The sequence below is a fragment of the Crocuta crocuta genome, unplaced genomic scaffold, assembly GCF_008692635.1.
Source record: "Crocuta crocuta isolate KB4526 unplaced genomic scaffold, BGI_CrCroc_1.0 scaffold716, whole genome shotgun sequence".
Lineage (NCBI taxonomy): Eukaryota > Metazoa > Chordata > Mammalia > Carnivora > Hyaenidae > Crocuta > Crocuta crocuta.
Window position 1 is genome coordinate 459,144 of NW_027527389.1, and position 25,838 is coordinate 484,981.

The following is a 25,838-nucleotide window of genomic DNA, read 5'->3' on the forward strand; positions in this document are numbered from 1 at the left end:
CACTTTTTGATGTACCTGCTGGTCATATGGAGATCTTCTTTGGAAAAAAAAAATGTCCCAAACACTTGAGGTGTTTGGGGTGTTCTGTGGCTTCATACAAATTTTAGGATTGTTGACTCTATTTCTGTGAAACACATCATTGGAATTTTGCGGGAGATTGCATTTTATCTGTAGATCACTTCGAATAATATAGACACTTTAACATATTATTCTTTCAATTTATGAACATGGAATATCTTTCCACCTATTTATGTACTCTTCAGTTTCTTTCATCAGTGTCTTATAGTTTTCAGTGTATAGATCTTTCACCTTCTTACTTAAATTTATTACTAAATATTCTAACTTTTTTGATGTTATTGTAATTGAGGTTTTTTTCTTAATTTTTCTTTCTGATATTTAATTGCTATAAAAACACAACTGATTTTTGTATATTGATTTTTTTTCCTCCTGGAACTTTACTGAAATTGTTTATTAGTTCTAATAGTACTTAGGTGGAGTCTTTAGGACTTTCTAGATATTTCGTACCAACTCCAAATAGAGGTGATGTTACTTCTTCCTTACCAATTTGGATATATCTTATTTCTTTTTTCTTGCCTAATTGCTTTGAATAAGACTTCTAGTACTATGTTGAATAAAAGTGATGAAAATGGGCATCATTGTCTTGTTCCTGATCTTGGAGGAAAAGCTTTCAGCATTTTACTATTTGATATGATGTTAACTGTGCACTTTTTATACATAGACTTTTTTATATGTAGAGATACATTTCTTCTATACACAATTTGTTCCGTTTTTATCATGAAAAGATGTATTTTGTCACATGCTGTTTCTGCATCTATTGAGATGATCATATGATTTTTTAGCTTTCATTTTGTTAACATGAAATACCACGTTTATTGGTTTGCTAATGTTGAACCATCCTTGCATCCCACTCCATCATGATATATGAGCCTTTTAATGTATTGTTGAATCTGGATTGCTAATATGTTGTTGAGTATTTTTGCATCTATATTCAGCAGGGATATTGGCCTGTAATTTTCTTTTCTTGTGGTGTGCTCATCTGGCTTTGCTATCAAGGTAATGCTGGCCACATAAAATGAGTTTGGAAGCATTCCATCCTCTTCAGTTTGGAGAAGGAGTTTGAGAAAGATTGGTATTAGTTCTTTTTTAAATGTTTGGCAGAATTCAGAAAAGATGTATTTTGGAAAGCAGTGGAATGAAGAGATAAAATCTGGAAAGAGTAAGGAGAGTCTAAGGTTTAGTCTGGGGCATTTAATCTAAAATAATAAGAAAGAGGGAGATATTAAAAACTAGTGAAACAATGAAAGTGGTGTTTAATGAACAGTAATCTGAACTGCATTATAAAAAAATATTTGAAATGACTTGTTTCCATTTTGAATAAAAAAATCTTTTTGCTCATGAATTTCTAAAACATCCAAATGAGTGTTAAACTATATTTAGTTTTCATCTGTCTGGTTATAGCTATTTTAAAATTCACAGTACAAGTTTTTTGTATACGCTTTTGAGTTCCTGTTCCCTTGGAATGCTTGCAATTTTAGTCTTAGAAGGAGTTGAATGTGTATACATTTTAGCTGATGGTGATTAAATCTTTTTCTCTTTGGGCTTGCCACTATTATTATCTACAACTTCAAAAACCTATGATATACAAAATGGCTTGGGAGACAGTCTAGAGTCTAGATGAGTATGGTAACAATTATGAGACTACTACAAGAATTCAGGCACATGATAATGATGGCTACAAACAAAGCCAATAACAGAAAACTTTGGGAGAGTGGGACAGAGTTAAGTTTCAATTGGAAAATTGGTGAAATCTGGTTAAGACTAGAGGGAGAAAGAGGAAATAGCTAATGGCTAACTCCAAACTTAAAGTCTGGAAGCAGAGGGAAATTATAAGTCAGAAAGCAAAACCTGTATGGGAGATAAAACTGGCCTTGAGGTGGACCTGGTAAGTATTGCTATTGTAGTGAGAAGGTGGTGAGATATCCAAGTAGAAATCACTTACAGAATATCTGTCTTTGTACAAATATTAGAATAGTTAGGATATGTTAATTTTCATTATGTTAATTCTGAGAACATAAATTTAACTTTAAATACATATTTAATAGAAAACTTTAAAAATATTCATAGAGGTGCCTGGTGGCTCAGTCCAACTTTGGATCAAGGTCCAACTTCAGATCAGGTCATGATCTCATCATTTGAGTTCAGGTCCATCTCTCAGTGCAGACCCTGGTTGGGATCCTTGCTACCCCCTTTCTCTCTCAAAATAAATAAACTATATATATATATATGTCCATATATATATATACACATATACACATATATATATACATATATATATTCATTCATAAAATTTTAGATGTGCTGGAGTCTTAGATTTTCCTTTTTGGTGATAGTCATTTTATCTGCAAACAGAAAATAGAGAATTAAAGATTCCTTTTCCATCATCCGATTTCTTCTAATGAAACTATTTTCATCTGATAAGAACATAATGTAGACTTCTATGTAAGATATTCTCTGCCATATTATTTGGAGTGATTTTGCCTCTTTCTGATTTTCTGTTTAAGATTCAGATAGGGCAGAAATTATCAGTGTGTGCTTAAATCTTTTAAATGACTTCCTATTGCTTTCAGGATTAAAAAAAAAATTCCTCAGGCTAGCGGAGCTATGTGCTCATCCTCATCTCCCACTAGTCTCTGCTCACCTTTGCCAGCCACACTGACCTCCAGGCTTCCTCTCATTTTAGGGCCTTTTCAGCTAGAATCTTCTTTCCAGCCTACATACCCATCCCCAGCCTCTTTGCTTCCTTGGTACTGAGCTATCCTTTCGTCCTCAGGCCACATTGTACTTATTCGGTGAAGACATCCTAGGCCCAGTAGGTTGCCTTATATAACCTCTCATTCTAAGGCATTCTTTTCCTTAACACAATGTGTGAGTATACATTTATGTGTGTGATTATTTGATTAATGTCTGTTTCTTTGACAAAATTGATTTTCATGAGGGCCAAGGTCTTGCCTGTTTTGCTCACCATGTATCCTGATGGCCTAGTGTAGTATATATTTGGAAAGCCTGGATGACTAAATACTGGCAGCCATGTCAAGGAGTTTGGGCTATTGATGCCGTCCCAATCCTCAAGCATTGCTCAGAGAGCTCTGGGCATCTGGTACTTGTGTCCTCACCATAGTTAGGTATATCTCTGAGTAATGTGTGGAAAACTAGGTCAGCAGAGAGTATGTCTTCACAAAATACTACTGGATTTATACAACATACAGACACATTGCTCCAGAGGAGAAGGGGCATTATTCTGATATTCTTCATGCTATAAAATACTGCATGTGCACTTTTTAAAAATCAAACAAACGTAATGTGAGAAAAATAATAAGCTTGTGCAAATTTGGTGATGCTCATATTAAGAGTTAGCCTAGTTAAATTACTTTTTATCTACCTTAAAAAAAATTTCCCCAGATCCGATCACTTTTATTCTAGACAAAATTTCTTCTGATTTCAAAGTATTGTAATAAAGGTAGTTTTATGAAAAAGCAACTTGTTTTTTCTTCTCAGTGTACTAGATACAAGATTTCCCTTTCCCTTTATCCTGGCCTTAACATCAAATTTTCTTTCCCCCAAAAGTCATGTTTTAAGCTGTGCTCTGCCTATGAAGAACTGTGTAAGGGAATGTGGTTTTTGTTCATGTAGGTGTTTTTCCTAATACAAAAATAAAACACAGAGCACATCTGCTACTTTTATAACCTTGTAACCTGGTCCTTTCCATAGCGTACTTGAACCACCAGTCAAAACGAGCAGCTTTCCTAAAAGTTACTCAAGCATCATACATGGCACAGTAGCACCACCAAAATTTGCACAGGTATGGATTCTTTGGAAACTATGAATTCTCCCAAAGTTTGCTTCTAATATCTTATCACAGTACTTTGCATTATAGTTTTATTTTATCGTAATGTATATTCATGACATTGCACAAGAATGGGGTATTTTAATTGAAAAATTAAGAAAAAATATTTTTAGTTATGATTTCTTCATTTAATCATTTAATCAATAGTTTAAGTAAAGTGTAATAACCTTTAGTTAATAAGTACAGTAATATAAAATTAGTGAGTATTATTCCAAATCAGTTGATTTCATTCATTTCTATATTCTCAAGAGTTATATATCATAGTTACATAAAATCCACTAAATTTCAATAGGTAAAATGTACTACTTTTGCAATGACACCAACTGTTGTGATCTCTGATTTCTTTAAGTCATTATATTTTAATATTTATCAATTTAGAAAAAATCAAATACAATAACATACTGCTCTTTTTATTTCTAATGTACTGAATGCTGGCATTGTCTTCCATACAGAGCAGATATAATTAGATTTTTACATCTTTGATTCTAGTTTTATAAAGTCTAAGAACATTCCTGAAAAGATTTAAACTGCTTCCAATTGTCCCAGAATACGTGGCAACACTTTCNAAGCAGTTTAAGAAAGTACACTACTGGTGGGAGAGGGGGTAGGTAACTGGAGGTAGACCAGGCCCTAGATTGTTTTGGGATTGGGTTTCTGTTGCTTTCTCTGGGCTAGGAGGAGCAATGACTTGTAGTGGGGGTGGTCTCTAATGGGGGCTGCTTCCAATCATTTGCGGAATCCCTCCCACAGGTTGGGAGGGGGCAAATTTGAACCCTACAAGGTTTGCAGTCACAGTAAAGGAGCCTTTCTGCAAAGGGATAGCTGTGTCTGCAATGCAAATATATTCTTTTTTAAAAAAAATGTTTATTTATCTTTGAGAGAGAGAGAAGCAATGTGAGCAGGGGAAGGGCAGAGAGAGAGGGAGACAGAGAATCCAAAGGCTGTCAGCACAGAGTCCGACATGAGCTTGAACCCAGGAACCATAAGATCGTGATCTGGGCAGAAGTCCAAGCTCAATTGCTCAACAGACTGAGCCCCCCAGGTGCCCCTGCAATGCAAATACATTCTAATGAGTCTAGGAGTTAGCCAGGGGCAGTGGGGGAAGAGGACAGCCTGTGTTAGGCTGTGGGTCTATCAGGCCCAAGAACTTGGAAGTCACAAGGTTGGAATGTTGTGTCCCTGGGCTTTTAATGTGTAGCTTTTTTATCACCATCCCGGCCTCCAGCTCCTGTCTCTATTATTCTTCCTTCTACTGCTTTTATCTAGTTGCTACCTAACATCTTGTCTTTTTAATGATGGCCATTCTAACAGATGTGAGGTGATATCTCAGTGTGATTTTGATTTACATTTCCTTGATGACTAGTGATATTTTTATGTATAGATTGGCTATTTGAATGTCTTATTTAGAAAAATATCTTTTCAAGCCCTCTGCCTATTTTCAATCAGGTTATTGGTTTTGGGTTGTTGTTTTTTTTTTTTTTCTTTTTTTGGCAGCCTTGAGTTATAGAAGTTCCTTATATAGTTTCGATATTAACTTCTTATCGGATATATAATTTCCAAATAAATTGCAACATTCTTAAATTTCTCATTCTGTGGAAATAGTCTTAGGAATTCCATGGAGTCAGTTTACCTCAAAGTCTGGTGGGGAAAGAATAGACCAAGGTCCTTAGTCAGGGCTCTCTATCACAATTGTATTCACAGGAGCCTGGAGCTCTAAATAATCCTAAAAATTTCAAAGACTCCTTCTCTTAAAAAGGACACATTTCTCATAGCCAGCTTTCTAAGTCAGGAGCTAATAATACCCTCAACCTGCTTGCCTTTTGCAGATATGTGTGACACAAAGTACAGATAATTTCTGCTGAATTGAACTCGTAATGAAGGAATTTATAATCAGTTCTAATGTATTTGAGACCTAAAGTATATTAGCCCTTCATCAAAGAGAATGATAAAAAGCAGCATTAATATGGGTGGATAGTAATTATTTCAGAGCCTCATAATTATTCTTCAGTTAACCACAGAGAAATGCTGATATTTTTATACCTTTTTAAAAAAAAATAAAAGGCACTATGGTCGGATCCTAAAACGTATGCCTGTATCATAAGTCCTTTGTAAAGTTCAATACTTTGAATTATGCTCATAATAATGGCAAAGGAATTATTTTGGATTTAAATGAGTTGAAAGTTCATGGTTAGGAGTTCCCTTTACCTTCCTAGTCTTGTTGTTTTACCACTGAATCTATTTACTGCCTATAAGAGATATAAAATATAGTAATTACTCTCACACCCTTTCAAAATGACATGAGGTCCACTATCCTATTAACTCTAATGAGAGTTATGTGTGCATTCCTCAAGGAGGACAGATCCTATAGAGTTTCAAGGTAAAATAAATCACTTCTTCAGGTTTTAAAGGACTCATTCGCTTTATATTTTGGTGCTTTAAGATACCCATTTAACCTGCTGATATCGAAAATGCAGTTTGTAGTTTAAAAGAAGCATACACTGTGGTTGGAATGTGGTTAATGATTGCTATGTATTTTTGTTGAAGGATAAATGTTTTAACCTTTGTGGAAATCATGTTGATCAATTTATGTGGTCTCTAAAATATGGTTTCCTAATTCTCCTAGGATTATTAATGACAATTACCTCTTACTATATTTTCTTTCAATTAAGAAAAATTTAACATCAGTATTTATACCAAATTATGTAAGTTTAGAGTAAAGAAAAAATGAGCCCGTGTTGCCGATATCTAAAAAGAAGGGAGCTCAAGGTAACAGACTGTTTTCCTTCTAACCTGAGAATAAGGAATCTTGAGATTCTGTAGGAATCTGTTTCTGTAATCCACAAGCATATGTTTACTTGAGGCTTCCTCAAAGAAACCAAGGTTGAGTTTTTTTAATTTGCATTCCTGGACCCTCTCAGATATTTGTTCTCCATGGCTGTAGGCATATGAGATAAAGGAAATCTATTTTTTTTTTGTTTTCTTTTTATATTATTTTTGCCAAAAACTATTATCAGCCCTCTTCTTCCCAGGGAATCTTTAAAAAATCAGATGTATAAACAATTCTTGATAGGAAGAAAACCCAGTTATGGTGGAATTACAAAATTACTGCTGGAACCCACAGTGTGGTAACAATTTAATATCCTGTGATAGTAAGATTTTATTTAGTATTCAGTAAATGAAATTCTTTAGTTGGGAGAACTTGACTTAATCTTTCTCTAAAAGAATGATGTCGCCATCTATTTTTGATGTTGAAGCAATATTTATATCTGTTTTTTGTTCTTCAGATTTACTACCGTAAACGGTGTTCCATATCATTATCCCACATTAGTTAAGAGGCATGCAGCTTCCTGAGTAAGGAAGGTGATAACAAATAATGAAAAAAAAAGATGGTTCAACCATTTCACCCATGAAAAAGTCATCTCATTGTATATGCAGTATCATTTCCATTGATTCACTACTTATGCATACCCAAAGTCAGTTAGCATCTGAGAACTATGTCCCACATGCAAACAAGTGGGAGACCAAGTTTTAATGAAAATTCTCTTATTATTGCATCTTATACAGACCTAAGAACCAGCAATTTTGTGTGTGTGCCAAGTATGTAAAACTACTGGCTATAGAAGCTGAATGATTTCCTGAAGAAGTCATGTAAATTGTCTGGGGTACCTTAGGACAGAAAAGAAAGACACTTGGCCTGAATTGTCCAAAAAGAATCCTGCACAAAATGAAGACAGTGACTTAATTTAATTGTGATGGGTTTTACATGTGCATCCAAATTTTAGTAAATTGATTCAGAAAAAAAAATGAGCTCATATTAGTGGTTTCTTAATAGAGCCAAGAATTAAGCAAATTAGTGATTCGGCAAAAAAATGGAAAGTAGATAGTGGTTTTGGCAGCAATAAATAATGACCACTGCACTTAAACGGTGTTGTTAACCAGTAAATAAAGCTATAACTTCTTTATAGCATCTTTGAAAATAGAAATGCAACAAATCATAATTGTTGAAGTCTGTTCATGTACTGCCTAAGGTAGTTAAAGAAAAATAAAAAGTTTGAAAACATAATTTTATAAGCCTAATATTTTGTGTCATGTTTTAAAATTGGGAATATTTCAAATAGAGTTTTTGATATATCAGTTTTCAAATTTAAATTGAAAAAAATCTCTATTTTTCAGATATAGCAACATTGTTGCATAGACTTCCAATAACATTGAGGGTATTTTTTCCACTAAACAGGGTCATATTAAAGAAATGTAGATTTCTGTGAACTTACAGCTGAGTATCAATTAACATAGATTTGTTTTCATCTAGGTTTTCCCTTAATGGAATGATTGCTTGCAAGAGTGATATAAAAGTAAATCACTTAATGTATTGTGTACAGCTCCTCTGGCTGTTTTGGAATGACCTTGAAATCACGACCTTACAATTGAGTAGTCAATGGGCCCCTTCAGTTACATCATCAATTTCTTCATTTCCAGTTTTGGATCTTTGCCAGTTAGTACTATTTTTCAAGGATATTTCTTTGAGCTGATGAAACATAACTGGATTATTTCTCTGTATTTTTTTCCTTCCATTTTCTGGGATGGTGTTTTTCATTCTTTGAGGGTTGTGATAATAGGTATAGTTTGAATTATAAACATAATGCACAACAATCACTGAAAAGACTCAGAAATCTTTCTCCAAATGTTTAACAATCCTTCCTTATGAAATGTGCTAACAGTTAATGCCTGCTTCTTTTCTATTTATATTATTGAAATCAATACATGACTTTCAGTCTTTTCTCCCCCTTCCTTTTTCTGTGACTCTTATTTTATGCATGACAAAATTCTCTCTTGCTTACTGCTGTGTTTGGCTGTCTTAACTTGAGTGTCCTGTGTTTGTAATGATTGCTTTTTGCATGAGGATTATGAAATGTCATACAAATTAAATGGTTGTGGAAACAAAAAGAAACGTGGGGCTTCACTTGCTTTTTTGTTGTGCTGAATATGTCAATAATGTGACACTTAAAATTACTTTCAAATGGCCTTTCACTTCCCCTTTGGTGTGCTCTTTTATTTTAGCAAATTAGTATTGTTAAGTATAGTAAAACATTTATTAAACATTTACAGTGTTTTAATGCAATTACTATCCTAAAACATGATTCCATTATAAATAACTATACTGGACATAAAATTGTACAAGGGCATAATTCCGTTATATTACTAAATTGCTTATGAAATACAAGCCCTGACTCTGTAACTTTCTTAATAACTAAACACTGACTTCTAATGATGGTAGTTTTGCTATACAGACTGATGTGATTATCTATTCATATTTTTGTGCAGGTTGCAAATGTCTTAAATCCACAGCTAATATTTAATTAAAACAAATGGGGAAATATTTGTTTAATGACAAGTAATTTTAAAAAGTCACAGTTTTGAAAACTGTATGATATAGAAATATGTAAAATCCAAGTGTTAATGCTTTTACCAAAAAAAAGGAGAAAAAAGAAAAAAAAACACCGTAAAAATGTTCATATCTCTGTTTTCCCTAATGTTATTATATTGTCCCAAGTTAAAGATGAGTTTGGCCTACTTTCTTTATTGTTGTCACCAATTCAAATTAGAAAAGACACTGAATAAATTAAGTTCTTTCAGCTAAAACTGTTTACTTTTTTATATGCAGCGGATATTTAAAAAAATCATTTCCTTTGCTTATGACTTGAGTTTCAAACCATAATGTATTTTTTATGCTGGATATATTCACAAACCAAATCTTCTATAAGATATTTTGGGGAAAGGGATTCTTTTTTTTTTTTTCTTAAACAAAATAATCAACTTTGACTTAACCACTTCCCCGCTCTTTTTGGAAATACCCTTGAGAATTTTAGTATTTACATTTATTTTTTTCCCTCAGTCTTGTTTATTCTTGAATTGTCTTTTTTTTTCCCCTCCATTTCTCCGTTCTCAATCCTAGGTCCCCTTACAAAGAAACAGACAGATGATTTAGGTGATAATGACGGTGCTGAAGATGAAGGTATTTTTTTCCACCAAATCTATTTGCATGACAAGGGCCTCAATCACTTTTTCCACCCCTTTCTATTTTTTTACTTCTTGTCTTTTTTTGAAGAGTTGTTTTTAATTCCCGTTTTTGATGTGTTTTGTCTTCTTGCTTGTTGTTACATATAAATATACATTTTTAATTTTTTTTTTCAAAATGAATGTTAAGTTTTACATTTTGATGCCAACCATTGAAATGTTTTAGAAAGAGAGGCATTTTTTTTTGTTTTCTTGAACTGACTTTTGATATGTTTCATCCCATGTTTTGACCGAAATCTGTCCATATTCTTTGAACTAACAATCTCTCCCCTGTAGTCTCTTTGTACCCATTTTGCATGTTTTCTAATCTATGTAAATATTTTACCCAATATCAAAATGTGTTTCATTTTTACATTTGATATTTGTTTAAAACAAAACCCATACCCAATAAAATGAAGGAAAACTAAAAACTGATATAAAGTGTTTCTTGAGCAAAATAACTTAGATGACCACAGTACTGCTTTCTATTAATTAGCTTTAAAAATTATGTAAATAAATTAAATTGTATAAAGGCATTCCACCTATTTAGATATTTTCTAGACAGACAAATAGAAATCTGATTTTCAAAGTATTGCCACTGTAAGCAGTAAAATATTTCCTACTTTGCTAATATCAAAATTGTTTTCTCTTTCTAACTTTCTTATGATGTACAATTCTGATATATTTTATAAATGTAAATACTTGCTAGATTGATTAGACATTTCTTATTCTATTGTGTACCTTTATGTAGTGTTAGGTGGAGTGTTCAGAGAGGCCCAATGATATTTTCAGTTCACTTTCATTCTAATTAGGATTATTTTTTTAAATGCTACCCTAATTATGATTCTTAGAGAAGTGACTAATGTAATCTCATGCTTAAAATTAACTCCCAGCCCNGGAGAGTGGTTTTATACAATAAAATAAGCCACAATCAGGCCAGCAGAAATACTAGGTCCATGAGTTACAACCATGAATGAATGCATCCTTACTAAACAATTTGAATTATTTTCATTGACATATATATTTACTAAACAACTTCACAGTAGAAAAGTATAGGTGAAGTATTAAATGTTTAAAAATAATACTGTGTTTTAATATTTTATAACATTTAAGAAATATTTTGATTAAATGAATTTGATGAACTTTGATTAAAAATGTGTTTACTATGAACCCCAAAAGTGGATTAAAGATAAAACACAAAACAGTTATTAATATTTGAAATAAATCATAACTGTCCAAGAGTTATCATTTTGAATGCTAAATAGCCAAAAATAAGCTGATAATGTTAAAATACAAATTGTACTTTTTAAAAGCACTGTTGGAAATCTGAAGTTTTCAAACATTCAAGACATTTATTGACTTTGTTCTCACAGCTAAGAAGACTGCTTCCACTTAGGGGCTTTGAGATTTGTTGAAAAAATCCTTACCTCTGAAAATTCTTAACTCCAAGACATTTGTTATCTAAATAATACTTAAATATAAAGGACTACTTAGCGTGTAGCCTTGTAAACTCCAAATTTCTGAAAGTACTCACAATGTTGGTACACATAATTTTCCTATTTAAAAATATTTTGATTACTGACTTAATGTACTTCTTTTCTTTTGGTAAAGTAGCATCAAGTAAGATATTTACATGTTTACAAAAGATACTTCTGAGGCACTAGAGTGAGCTAAGCACTGTAAATGTGAATCTATTTTATAGATTTATTTTGAAGCACATTTAACATTTTTAAATAGCCATTAAAAATGTAATAAACCCCTGTTTAAATTGGCAGGTAATATTCAGGATAAGTACTGGGCCAGTCAGTCATAAGAGTTATCAAATCAATAAATATTTTAAATGCTCAAAAGTGTAGAATATAAGAGCAGTCAATTCAAGTTGAGTCTATTCCATTGTGCTGTCATTTTGGATAATTGTTTAGAAGACAAGAAAGATAAATCAATTATTTTAAGATTTAAAAAAAAGCCCTTTGTAGAAAAGTCTGAGCATCTACTATTGAATTTCTTTTACAATAGTTTTATATATGTGAGTGTGAATAAAAACCAAGGCCAACTTTCACATTTAATTTGTTCCAAATTAAATTTTTTTTAAGATGTTTTTATTTATTTCTGAGAAAGAGAGAGAGAGAGAGGCAGTGTGAACAGGGGAGGGTCAGAGAGAGAGGGAGACAAAGAATCAGGAGCAGACTTTAGGCTCTGAGCTAGCTGTCAACACAGAGCCCCATGAAGGGCTTGAACCCATGAACCGTGAGATCATGACCTGAACTGAAGTCGGACACCCAACCGAGCCACCCAGGTTCCCCAATTTGTTCCAAAGTTTAAATCAATATCACTAGACATAAAGCAAATAAATATCAACTACTTGATAAATTATTTCCATTACTTTAGTCAAAAGTCTAGTTACCTATTCTCCATTACTCCCTGATAACCGAAATCTTTTACTAGATTTCAAGGTCCCTATGTCAGCCTCTGCATTCAGAGGCTACCAGAGGCATTGACTGGCATGTGCCTCTCATTCACTTAAACTGACCCACATTTTAAAAACTTTTAAATGCCAAAACCTCTAAATTATGGGCAATTAAAAACGTCATGAGTTTTGTTTTGTTTTGTTTTGTTTTGTTTTTTAAAGGAAACCACTAAACTTGTTTAAGGAGTTATGTGACTAATAATTATTCATTAAGACCATTAAGGAGAAATGTGATTTCCAAACCCTGGTTGTCAGGCACAAATAAATCCCCATTAATTGCCCTAGAACTATTGACACTTGCCACATTGGCCTTAAAATTTTGGTTTATCAGAAAGATAAAATAGTTACTAAAATGTAAAATACAGATATTTATTCAGATTCCAAGTTTATTACTTTTTTTTTTAACTTGAAACACTTAAATACTTTCTTACCATAAAAATAACCTTCCATGTAGTATTTCCTCTTTACTATTCCACTCTTTGCAGAGATTTAGATGTTTGGTAAAGCCTTAAAAAATGCACATAATGGAAAATATAAATATGTGTTATGAACTTTCATATTTTCACTGGTCCTGAGCTAGTTGTTTCTTTTTTAATGTTTATTTATTTTCAAGAGAGAGAGAGAGACAGAGCGGAAGCAGGGGAGGGCAGAGAGAGAGGGAGACACAGAATCGGAAGCACGCTCCAGGCTCTGAGCTGTCAGCACGGAGCAAGATGTGGGGCTTGAACTCATGAACCCTGAGATCATGACCTGAGCCCCAGTCAGTCACTTAACCGACTGAGCCACCCAGGCGCCCCAGACTAGCGTTTAAATCTCTGAGAGTGGTTTTGATTTTAGTAAAGTCAGTAGCAGCTGTTTAGGCAAAGTCAGAAATCTTAAGTGAAATCCACTTTATTTATAAAGAAAAATATTAGACAAGCTTTAGAAGGATGACTTAACTCTAATAAATTCATTATAAATTACTAAAAGACATTTAATACATTTGCACTAAAGACATAATGGCTCCCCCAAACTTTATAATTAAAAGAATGACATTAGTAAATAGCGTTCAATAGTGAGCTATCTGATATATTTGTTTCACTTATAAAGATTGTTATTAAAAATATCAAAGAAAATATAAATACAATTTAAACTTTATTATTATATTATGATATTACTATATTTAAACTATTTACTATTTATATTTGTATCGAAAAGACTGTATACTATAAAGAAAGTAAAGTCTAGGATAGACCTCAGTGATAAAACAATATCATAGAATATCAATTGTTCTGTAATAAAATATGGCATCTTTCCAAACTTTATTAGCAATTTTATGAGTTGTTATGCACAATAATTTTACTTATTTATTGATTAATACTGCATATAGAATTAGCTTCAGGATTATATCAAGCAAAAAGAAATACTCTTCAGAACATAGCATTAGAATTTCATATAACGTTATGAAAAAAAGCCTGCTTGATATATTAAGTTCTTAGACAAGGCTGAAATCGTTCAGAAGTTTGAAAAGACAAATTGGAAATTAGAATCAGCCCAAACTATCAGTAATTTTTTCCAGTCTAATTTTCAAAGAAAAATAAAGAGATACCACTCAAAAGGCTCCTAGGATGTATTGTCATATTTTCAGTGTTTCCTGACAATGTCCACTTCATTCTGTTATTAGGTATAAAATGTGGCAAGTCTTCTCAATGTGTGCCTGTATTGTTTTCCAGGTGAACAGAATGGTTCTACCAAGATTTCATTACTGTTCACAGTTGGTGCTTTGTAATTCTATGTAATTTTAATTAAAGAAGAATTCTGAAACAGTCTCCCTCTGTGCTACCTACAAGCATACAATTAGCAGAGTACAGTGTCTGCTGTGAGCAGTCAGTTAATGATTTCAGTTTAATAATTTATTATTGCTTCTTCAGTGCCAACCATACTAGAAAAATAAGCGAAAATTGTATGCAGCAAACAGGCATTTAAAAATGGAGGATAGTTTAAAAATTTCCAAAGGATTGTTTTCTCTGTGTAAGCCTAACATCTCCATAAGCCCTCAAATCTTTACAAATGAGTGAATACCATTTTCCCTCACAAGGATTTAAGGAGAAAACAAATGTTTTTCTTCTAATAATAATAGATTTTTCTTCTAAATGTAGCTGTGTCTGATGGATAGCTTCTATGCCAAAGTATCTTCTCACCACTTAAAAGTAAGATATTCTTCTCAAGTACACCCTTGGGAGTGGCGGGCTTATGGTAAATTTATATACTGGTATTAGTCAAATTTAAAATAGTCTTTTTAAAAAGTCTCTAAATACTGCAATGAGCTTCTTTGTCCAATTTGAAAATCTGGACAAACGTGTTGAGCTGCAATTCCTGATCCTAAAGGATTTTTCATTTAAGAAAGTCACTTTGTTATTACAGTAGAAAAATTGAGATATTTATATTAGTCATCCTTTTCACAGGAATGTAAACCAGCACCTAAATAATCACCAGACTTTTCAATGAGTTAGTATTCTATTAGTCCATTCTGAAAGCAGAAACCTCAATTGTAAAGATGTAGGAAATTTAACTTTGACAAAAAAATATCAAAAGCTAAGGAACAAAACTAGAATTTTAAGTGACACTTTTAACATTGTCATTAACAAGAAGATAATACACTTGATCTAATTCTGTTTCAATTGTAAGTAGAAGAGATAATGAGCTATTATAGAAGAGTAGTGTTTTATATATGTATATATAAATTCATAAATATATACATACACATATAATATTTCAGTATATAATAGTTATAACCAGGTTTGCCAATATAAAATTAAGCATGTATTTCTCAAGAAATTAGGGCATTCTTAATACTTATTAAAATTATCTTATGGTTCCCTTATATATTATTTCTAGATCCTTATTGAAAACTACAAAACTTGGGAATAGTATCTTACAAAAACAAACACAGTTGATTAAAACTCAGAGCTGTAGAAATCACTTTAACATCATCTTAAGTTTTGGCACTTCACACCTGGACTTAGCTATATTCTGTTTCATGTGTACATGACAAAATCAGACAGCCAAAGTAGGACTAACAAGAGTATAATATTACACAAAGAGGTGAAAAAATATAATTTAGTCTATTTCCTTCTTCCAAAGGGTAGGGTAGGTGGACTGGACAAATAACCCAGACTTAACTAAAAAACATCATTTAAGTGACATCCTCTACATGCAAAAACTAAAATGGCAGACTTTACTACCCAGACACTCATCTGAAAATTAATACTAGAGTCGTGAAATGAACTTCCTGCAACCCATAACACAGTTTTATAATTATGTTCACAAATTAGAGCAGAAATTATTTAATATAATTATGATGCATTTAATAAAATCTTTATAGTAAATAAGAAATGGAAAAACATAGTGTTTTATTCAAAATAGCAGCAATAGCATTGTCCTTAATATATGATTCATAAATTCCATATGAGATCCAGGACATTTAAAGGCAATAGCTCTAAGAGCAATTATCATTCTTTTTATTCTACTGTAACTTTAGAAATCAATCAAAAAACACTAACATTCATACCTATTTTCAATTTGTCCAAATTTTGAAATTCAGATTATAATTTTAAACAGAATTTCATCTAGAACACAGTGGATATCTATTGCTTTTTTTTCACAATAGCTCATTATATGAGTTGCTGAAGAAACACTTTAACAAAACAGCAATTTAAAGAACTATATTAAAATCATGCTCTTTTGTCCCTAAAATGGAAAATTTATTCTCTGCCTCATGATTTGTGTTTTTTTGAGGATAAGAACAATTGCCAACCATTTGTTTTTCAGATATTCGGGACAGTGGGGGTCCCAAACCAGTGATGGTGTATATCCATGGTGGTTCATATATGGAAGGTACTGGAAATTTATATGATGGGAGTGTCTTGGCAAGTTATGGCAATGTGATCGTCATCACAGTCAACTATCGACTTGGGGTACTTGGTAAGAAGTCTCTTCTTTTCTTTTCACCATTAATCCATGAAGTATGTGACAGTTTTGTTTTTGACTTGTTTTGTTTGGCTTTGCTTTGTTTCCCTCATTGTTCTATGCTTGTTGATTTTGTTTGAACCAAAATTTTTGATATTTTTAATAAATTCTGTAAGTCCATTCATAAGTACATGATGAAAGACAGGGTAAATTTTAAAATTTGAAGGTAAAATGTAGCGAAATTATTCACACTGTTGAGTCATGTTTTTCCTGGTTTCCCTTTATAGAACTGTGAAAGGCAACAGAGTCAGGGCCTTTCAAAAGGAAAATTAGTCCCTGGACAAATTTTTCCTTCTACTTTTCTTTTTTACAATGCCATAAAATTGCCTGAAATTTGACATGAGCTTAGAAACAAGTTTATAGTCTCTTTGAGACTATGTGGATGGACTGGCTTTGGGGAATGATTGTCTGTCCTTGTGGTATAGGTTTGGGTTTTTAAAAAGTTGGTCAGATAAGAATTAAAAATATTTGTCTAAATGTATTTATATTGAAATATTTGATTTGGAAAACATGCATTATCAGAGAGTGATAAAGAGTTCAAGGCAATACTGTATATATATGTAAAACAAAACCAAATTGGAGATCATTGGTTTGAAGAAAATTATAGGGAAATATTATTTTCAAAATAACTTATCAAGTACTCTGAGACATTGTTTTATGTAATAACTTAACCCATTATTAAAGGATAAACTTGATATTCTACTTGTGTAAGTTTATGTTCATGCTATTGCCACAATTTTAGGAATGAAATTACTTTATCATTTAATAAAACACTTTTATTGTGGTATTTTAGTTAAGAGTATTTCCTGAAAGAGTACAATTGATCACAAAAGATTTTATCTTTTTAATCTTAATTGTTCTTAAAGTCTTATCACATACTATACACTTTTTAAAGGTATACAATTTATACTGCTACTTTCACAGAAAGATGCACCTCACTCTCATTCTTTAGAAGATTTTAGAAAAGGAAATTAAGTTAGATTTTCTTTTATAATAATCGTTCATATCATATATTTGGCCATTGAAAATCAGTGTTGTTTTTCCTCTTCACTGTTGGTTACTTCTATGTAATCATAAGCGTGTGTTCATGCCACTCTCAAAATATAAAAAAAGAATATTTTTTTTCAATTGAGTTTGTATGTTTTGGGGAAGGGGATACAATGCCTTGCAAAGTGAAATCTTGATCTTTTCCTAGTTTTCTATTTTGAATTTGGAGTATGTTGGAAAATAGGTGTAACATGGCAAATTTAGTTGTCAGATATTTCTGTAACATTTTTCAAGTACACTTTAGTTTCCCATAGTGTCTAATCAGGCATTGCTTCCAGTGTTCTTAAAATTTCAGTTGGTGGGAATGCGTATTTTCCCACCAATGAAAACTGTATATTAGAAAGATATATAAAGAGATGTTCATAATCATCTTCTTAATTTTAAATATCTTAGTGTTGTCATTTGCTTTTATGCAACTTTAATGTAAGAATTTTCAATATTTTAATACATTTAATTTTAATTATTTAATACATTTAATTATTTAATTTCAATTGACTTTAATACATTTAATTTTAAGTATTATTTATAGCTTAGTTGCTTATATTGTTATATTTATGTTTTTTTATGAATTTCTCAAGTTGAAAATTCTGAAGCAGTCACGAGTTTGCCAGTTGAAAATTAAAATTAAATGCCAAATTGTTACAGCAATGTTTTCAAGGACTTGGCCATCCACTTAATCATATATATTTATTTAATTAAAAAAATCTTTTGGCTTCAGCNTTGTACTCACATAAAGTAAGATTCCATAAATCAAGCTGCTAATTTACTAAATCTTTGCCTTTTTTTTTTTTTTTATGTATTCAGAACTGATGAGGACTTGACTTTGGTCCAATTTGAATCCTGTATTTGTGCTCATATCCTATCTCTAAACACCATGCTCTGAATGACTGAATTGCAGGGCAGTAGATTAACCAGCTAAAAAATGAAGAAATTGGTCAATTGCTTGGTCTGTAAAATGGCAAGCAGAGTTGGTGTTGATGATGGATGATTTTTCTCAGTGCTACATATTCTGCTGTACTGCAGTTTAGGATTTAACTTTCAGTTGGCTCCTTTGTTGCTCACTAATAATCAGCATTAAGAATCAGGTGTCCTTTCTAGACCTCTCAACATGATGAAGCACAAAACTCTGTTGGTGAACAATTTTAGATGCATTTTGGAACACTAGTTCTGGAGCAGGTTTATTCTGGTCACTTTGTTCCTAGAGTATGTATCGGGGCTTTGTGAAAATAGATTTAAGTGAATTAATTCATGAAAACTAAATTATTGAAACATTTGTTTCAGTACACTTTGCATGTGTGGTATACTACAACCTGATCAACAGCTCATCTGACAGGCCATCTACAACAATAAAGATTATAGGGTTTTCATTGTTAATAATTTGTCTAATAGTAACAAGGTAAGCCATGTTTCTTTGGTACGGGATCCAAAATTATTGCTGTTTAGTTTGCATGTGGGAGAGTGTTGGAAATTAAGTAGAAGATAAGATTTGGTCCCACATCAGAGGAAATTCTGATCTGTGTTTCGGTTTGGATGCTTTGGTATGAAGGATATGAATTTGGGGGTTCAATGTACAATTTGGCTAATTACAAGACTGTTGCTCTCAGAGGATTGGCAGAAATAATTAAGATGTCTGAAACAGGTAATGTAATTAGTGTTGATTGATCTTACTATCCCAGAGGAAAAATATTACAGGCTTTATTTGTTTGTTTGTTTGTCTTAGTAATAACTACAAATATGACAGTATTTTGGTAATAAAATTTATACAGCTATCTAGAGGCAAGGTTTCAGTTTAAAGCATTTCATGTTGAAAATAAGATTTTGTTCACTGCAAAGTAAACTGGAATAGAAGAAAAAAGATCTCCTGTTACAATATCGTTTTGATGAAGTTAAGAACAAATGGGAATTAGTTTATCAACCCAGACCCTTTTGTGGTTTCCTTTGGAGTGATAATATAGGCTATCACTATTTTGATAGTAAGAAAAATTGCTAATAAGATTGAAAAAAAGGAGAGGGGATAAAAAGGTTGAAAAAAAAAAAGGGAGGGCAGGGCTCTGCCTGTTAATCTCACTTCCCTGTTTCCTCTCTGAGCCCTTTGCAACCTTATCTCATTCAGTATACTGAACAGTTAGACTTTCTTTCACTTCTAGTTGTATACATTCTTTGTCCTCAGCCAGCTTTAACTCTTCATTTTCTGTTATTTAGTACGTTGTTGCATAGTTCTTTAAAATACATTTAAAATCACTGTTAACAGACTTATTTTTAACATTATATATAATTTTTTAAAATCATATGGTAAAATTACCGTAATGGAAATTTAAGGAGAAGTGTTTTGATTACATTTCTCAAAAGCCTAAAAGGGGGAAATAATATTAAGTATTATGGTTGTAAATAAGATAAACATATGTACTTAAGAGCAAGAACCAGAAGGAAATATGAAAAAAAATTACACACTATTAGGATGGGGTATTGTGCAATTAACACTTGAAAATAGAAACTAAATGATATATTTTCACATCTCAAAACTGAAAAATATATTAACTAATTTAGTGTTAAAAATGTGTTTCAACTGCCTCTTTAAATTTAGAATAAATTTAAGAGTTATTTTTAGAGAAAATGAAAAAATTTAATACCACTATTAGGATCTAATTTAGGCAAACACGATTTTTATCTGGCGGAAATTTAATATAACTTTGATCTTTATATGAATATTTTGGAGGCAATTATGTGTTCATAATTCTAACCTGCATGATTTAGACTAGAAAACATTTGTTTTAAAGATTTTAGAAGTACTAATATCTATCTGAAATTTGGAGAGTTTTAGGAATCTAATGTCTGAGGAAAAGGTTTGAAGAGTATATACTTATATTTGAAGAATTACACTTAGCTTACTTTATAATACCATGTAAGGCTAAGTCATTTAAAACACAAATTTTTGTGTGTGTTTTTTTTACTTTACTGCATATCAACTTTAATGAACACCTGAATTAATTTTTATTCTGTTAGAAATGCCTAATGAGATTTGTTGATTCTTATAACTATATTATCGACCTTATGATAATACTTCAAGTATTATTAGACAAGTGACAGAAGTAAATATAATGGTGGTGGTGCCCAGTTATCAAATATACAATGTTTGCTCCAATAACATACATCTTCTATAAAAAGTAAGAACAATATAGTGCTTATTTTTAGGCAGTTTCAATCTAATAGAGCAGAGAAGTAAACATTCACTAGAAAACAATAATTGACCTTCCATTTCATATTTATAATAATATTTTTATAATGATAATTTTAAAATGCAAAGAATATCAGATAGATCCCTATATATGCAGTGATTGAGATTCATTTTGAATCTGAGCAGTCTAGCTTCAAGGAGACTTGGTAAAGTCTAGGTTATGCTTATGATTTAAAAAAGAAAATCATATTGGGGTGCCTGGGTGGCTCAGTCGGTTGGACCACTGACCTCTGCTCAGGTCATGATCTCACAGTTTGTGAGTTGAAGCCCCACGTCGAGCCCTGTTTTGACAGCTCGGAGACTGGAGCCTGCTTCGAATTCTGTGTCTCCCTCTGTCTCTGCCCCTCCCCTGCTCATGTTCTCTCTCTCTCTCTCTGTCTCTTTCTCTCTCAAAAATAAATAAACATTAAAAGAAAAAAATTAAAAAGAGAAAAGCTTATTAATTTATGAAGCAGTACAATATTTTGTCATTAGGCTTGGTTTTTGTTTTGTCTTTTTTTTGGCACTGTTTTTATTTTTGTTTGGCTGTAAATCCTAAAACAGAAAAATAAACAAAAATCTTTAAATATGACCTTAAATTTGAGAGCAATATATAGTAAAATATTAAATTTTATAAGATGATCCAAATATTTTCTTGGGAGGTAGAAGAGGGAGTCAGGCTGTCCTTGAAGAGTCAAAAATGTCTTCATAAGATTGGTTTTATTTCAGTAAGATCATGAAGAGTAGATTATCTCTGGGTTTAACTGAAGGGACGAGAAAAGCACTTTCAGTGTTTCTTTATTCACACCCTTTCTACTTCAAAAAAGTGGAGATAATTTGTGACAAAAATACACATGTAAATAAGTTGCTAAAATCATATAGGAATACACTTTAGACAAAAGATACAGAAACTTAGGCCATGAATCTGCATTAGAATTGAATATAAAATGTATATCTTAATTTCCTAGATGAGAAGTAAAAAGGATAATGGAACAAATTTTGTAATTGTTATTACCAGATAAAGAAAATATATATTAACCAATAAAAAATATACAGCTTTTTCTCACACCATGCCCTAGAAAATTTATCATATGGCTTGTTTTTGTTTGGAACACTGAACAAAATTGGAATCCTGTGATAGTTTTGATGTCCTTAGAAGATACAGATATATTCTCAGTATATGATTATTTATATTAACACTCTATAAAAGCCAAGAACATAATAATAAATGCCCACAATTTCTATAGTGTCATAAAAATACCTACCCAAATGCAATTCAAGGAAGACATTTGGTGATTTCACTTATAATGGGATAGAACTAAAAACCAATTGAGAGCAATTGACAGTTAACTTGGTCCATAGATTTCTTTTCTCAAATATCTATATCAACTGAGGTTTAATAAGGGTAGGATGGTAATCAATTTTAGATTGAGTTCTAAAATGAGCTACTGGAGTAGAGATATTGTTTGTCCTCTGGAATAAAGAAATTTAAGACAGCTAATGTCGCGGGGCAAAGTAGACTATTTGTTTGCTATTTTTATTCAACTTTCTCCAAAATTTCAGGTGGCTTGCAATACAATTATTTAGTTATGCCGACAACTTAGGAAAAACCTGAAAGTAAGTACGTCAATTAATGTAGGTGTTAGTTAAAAGAAGTTTGCTTTTTAAAAAATATGTTTTTGGGGGCATCTGGGTGGCTCAGTCAGTTGAGTATCCAACTTCTACTCAGGTCATAATCTTATAGTTGGTGGGTTCGAGCCCCACATTAGGCTCTGTGCTGACAGCTTGGAACCTGGAGGCTGCTTCAGATTCTATGTCTCCCTCTCTCTCTGACCCTCCCCCATTAGTACTCTGTCTCCATCTCTCAAAAATAAATAAAAATGTTTTAAAGAATGTGTTTTTGAACAAGTCATGTAATGTCATTTATTAATTTATTCAGTCATTAAATATAAATTGAGCAATATTATATATCAGACATTCTACTAGTTATTGAGGATAATTTGAAAAACATGAGAGATATGATGCCTGCTATCCAGTAGATTGCTAGCCATTAGGCAAGATGGAAAATAAATGAATAATTATACAAATGATATCTTTTACATAGATAATGATTTGGTGCAAAGTCAACTTTCTTTACAATTATCTAGATGACATATACTAGAGAAATGGCAAATGTTAACCTGTTCAGGAAATGTTTCTCAAAGGAGGTGACGTTCAAGTCTCCATTTCTTATATTCTACTGAGAAAGCCCTTGTCAAGATTCCCAAGCACCTCCAGTTTGTTAATTCCATTGTCCACTTCTCTGTTCTTATCTTTCTTGATCTCTCCATTGCATTGGAGACAGTTAACTAGTCCTTTCTTAGTATGCTCTTTCTTGGCATCACCCCAGGGTTATTTCCTATCATACTGTCTGCTCCTTCTCAGGCTCCTTTCCTGGCTCTTTCGCTCTTACCCTGGTCTCTAAGTGTTGAAACAGCATTATCCAGCATTGTTGTTTCCCTTCCTTTTCCTCTCTATTTCGTCTCCCTAAGGGACATCATGCATGGCTCTAAATACCATCTCTATGGAAGCGACTTCCAATACTGTATTTTCAGGACTTATTCCTTAAAACTTCAAACTTATATACTTTTGCCTATCAACACTCCATGGAGATATCTAATGAATATTTCAATGGCTATATTTTGATTTTCTCATGTGTGTATTTCATTGTCTTTCACAATTATTATAATAATTGTAACAATAGCAATAATCATAGTAGCCATACTCATTGAAGACTTCTTATATTCCAAAAGCTATTTTAAGCAATTTACAATAATTGCATTATTAAATTCCCATAATAACCCTACGAGGTAGGGTTGTTATTTTCCCAAATTTATGAGTGCAGAAACAAATGAATAGAGAGATTAAGTATGTTATTTATAGTCAGACAGGTCAAATGGTATTAAGTGCTGGAGCCAGGCTTCTAACCCAGGCAGTCTTCTCTTCAACACCATACTGATGCCACTAGCACTGCCATTTGTCTGGATAATCAAGTAAAACTCTATAGATTTCCTCTGATTTGTCTCTCTTTTATGCTCAACATTCAATTCATCAGCTTCTCTTGCTGAATTATTCCAACATGCATCCTGGATCTGTCTTCTCCTTTCAATTTCCCCCTTTCCCAAACTAAGCTAAGTCTCCTTGAACCTCTTATGTTATTTTCCCCTTTCATTTTTGCTCCATACCTATAATCCATTCTCCATACAGCAAAATCAGATTATTTTTTTACAACATAAAGTGTACCAGCTCACTTTTCTGCTTACCACCCTCCAGTGGCTTTCCATTATTCACTTAGAATAAAATTCAAACTCCTTCCCTGACCTGTCTGACAAAACCTTTCATAAATCTGTATCATGTATCCGTATCTCTTAATGCCTGTACCTCTTGTACCTGTATTTTAGTTCATCTCAAAATGCTGTTCCTCTATTTCTAGTCATCTTTTGTTCTTTTGTTTTTTGGGGAGTTTATTTATTTATTTTGAGACAGAGAGAACAGGGGAGTGGCAGTGAGAGAGTGGGAGAGAGAGAATCCCATGGAGGCTCCCCTGATCCTCACACAAACTGTGAGATCATGACTTGAGCTGAAGTCAAGAGTCCAACACTCAATGGACTGAGCCACCCAGGTGCCCCCATCGTTTGTTCTTTATACACAACAAATTCATTCTCATTTTAGATATTTCATACTTGCTGTACCCTCTCCCTAGACCTGTGTGGAACTAGTTCCCAGTCTTCTGATCTTGGTTTGAATGTTTCTTCTCAGAGAGACCATCCGTGTTCAACCAATCTAACAAGAGCCACCATATCACAAGTTATCTGCTTCTTAATGATCCTTGCATTACATTGACCATACCTGATTATCTCCTATTTATATTTGGACTGTTTGTTTTATGGTTGTCTAGTGCTCCAAAGCCTGAAATAGTCCCTGACATATGGAATTTGCTGAAAAAATATTTGTTGAATGAATTTATGTGAATCTGAAGGATCAATAGGTGTTAATCCAATGTGGTCATTGATTGGAGGGTGAGGCAGAGCTTCAGGAAGTGAGGAAAATCTGGATGAAAGCCAGAGGAAGAGAAGGTTTGGTGTGTTAAAGGGACTGAACAAACCCAGCTGGAATGTTTGGAGTACTGGGTAGGTAGTGTCAGATAAGGTTGAAAACAGGCAGCATCTCTTTAAAGATGTAGGACTTCTAAGAACAATGAGAAACAATGATAGGGCATCGAGCAGATAAGTGACATGATTAGATTTGCATTTCAAAAAGTGTGTTGAGCAGGCCTAGACCTTGATCAAAGTTGAGAATCTGTTATGATACAAAAACATGGCATGTGCCTCATTAGAGTGAGATGCTTGGTAAAGTCAGTGAATAAGGGAGATATTTTGCTCATGGGAAACTGAGGGACCAGCTAAGCCTTGGCTGACCCAGGTGAGTATGTAAACCTGTCTTTTATACAAAAAGCAACATAAAGATTTTTCCAATAGTAGAATGAATGTTAATAGAATGAATCAAACCAGCATTTTCCATTTTTTACCACAGTCACTTATTTAAATGACTTATTTTGGTTCTAATTATCTTAAATTTTTCATGAATCAAACCAGCATTATAGAGAACTCTTTTGAATTCTTGTTTTGAAGGAGTGTGAATCAATATGATCTGTATTGTTCCAGAGACTGGCCAATATAAGAGACTGAAATAAATTACTATATTATGATGTCTCCTTATTTGTCTTTCTGTGTTATTAACACCTCCTTATTTAAGCTCTTAGTTGTAGAGGGAGGAAGTTGAACATATGTGGTTTATGATTTCCTTGAGACATTAAGATCAGTCATTTGGAATAAGACCCAAGAACATAGAATAAAAAATTTCCCTCATTCTTAGTCAAGGTGTTCTTCTGGGTCCAGAATTGGACAACTATTTTCATGTACTCAAAAGACTTCAACTAACAAACCATGAGCAAAAAGATATTTAGTTTCTTTCCGGAGCAGAAGTCATCATCTTAACTCAGTCATTCATGTATTCGCTCATTAATTCACAAGCATTTGATAAGTGCCCACTATAGATTTCCAGCAGTTGGGTTGGTCTGTGTT

General features: G+C 32.6%; 1 protein-coding gene across 2 annotated transcripts in view; it reads left to right on the forward strand.

Moving 5' to 3' along the window:
- Nucleotides 1–25,838, forward strand: part of LOC144222098 (neuroligin-1) — a 654,622-nt gene that overhangs the window by 193,624 nt on the left and 435,160 nt on the right. For both annotated transcript variants that reach the window (XM_077752626.1, XM_077752634.1), the window contains 2 exons: nucleotides 9,879–9,938; nucleotides 16,257–16,409. In XM_077752626.1, coding sequence (XP_077608752.1) covers nucleotides 9,879–9,938; nucleotides 16,257–16,409 — 213 coding nt within the window. The remainder of the gene's footprint in view (nucleotides 1–9,878; nucleotides 9,939–16,256; nucleotides 16,410–25,838) is intronic.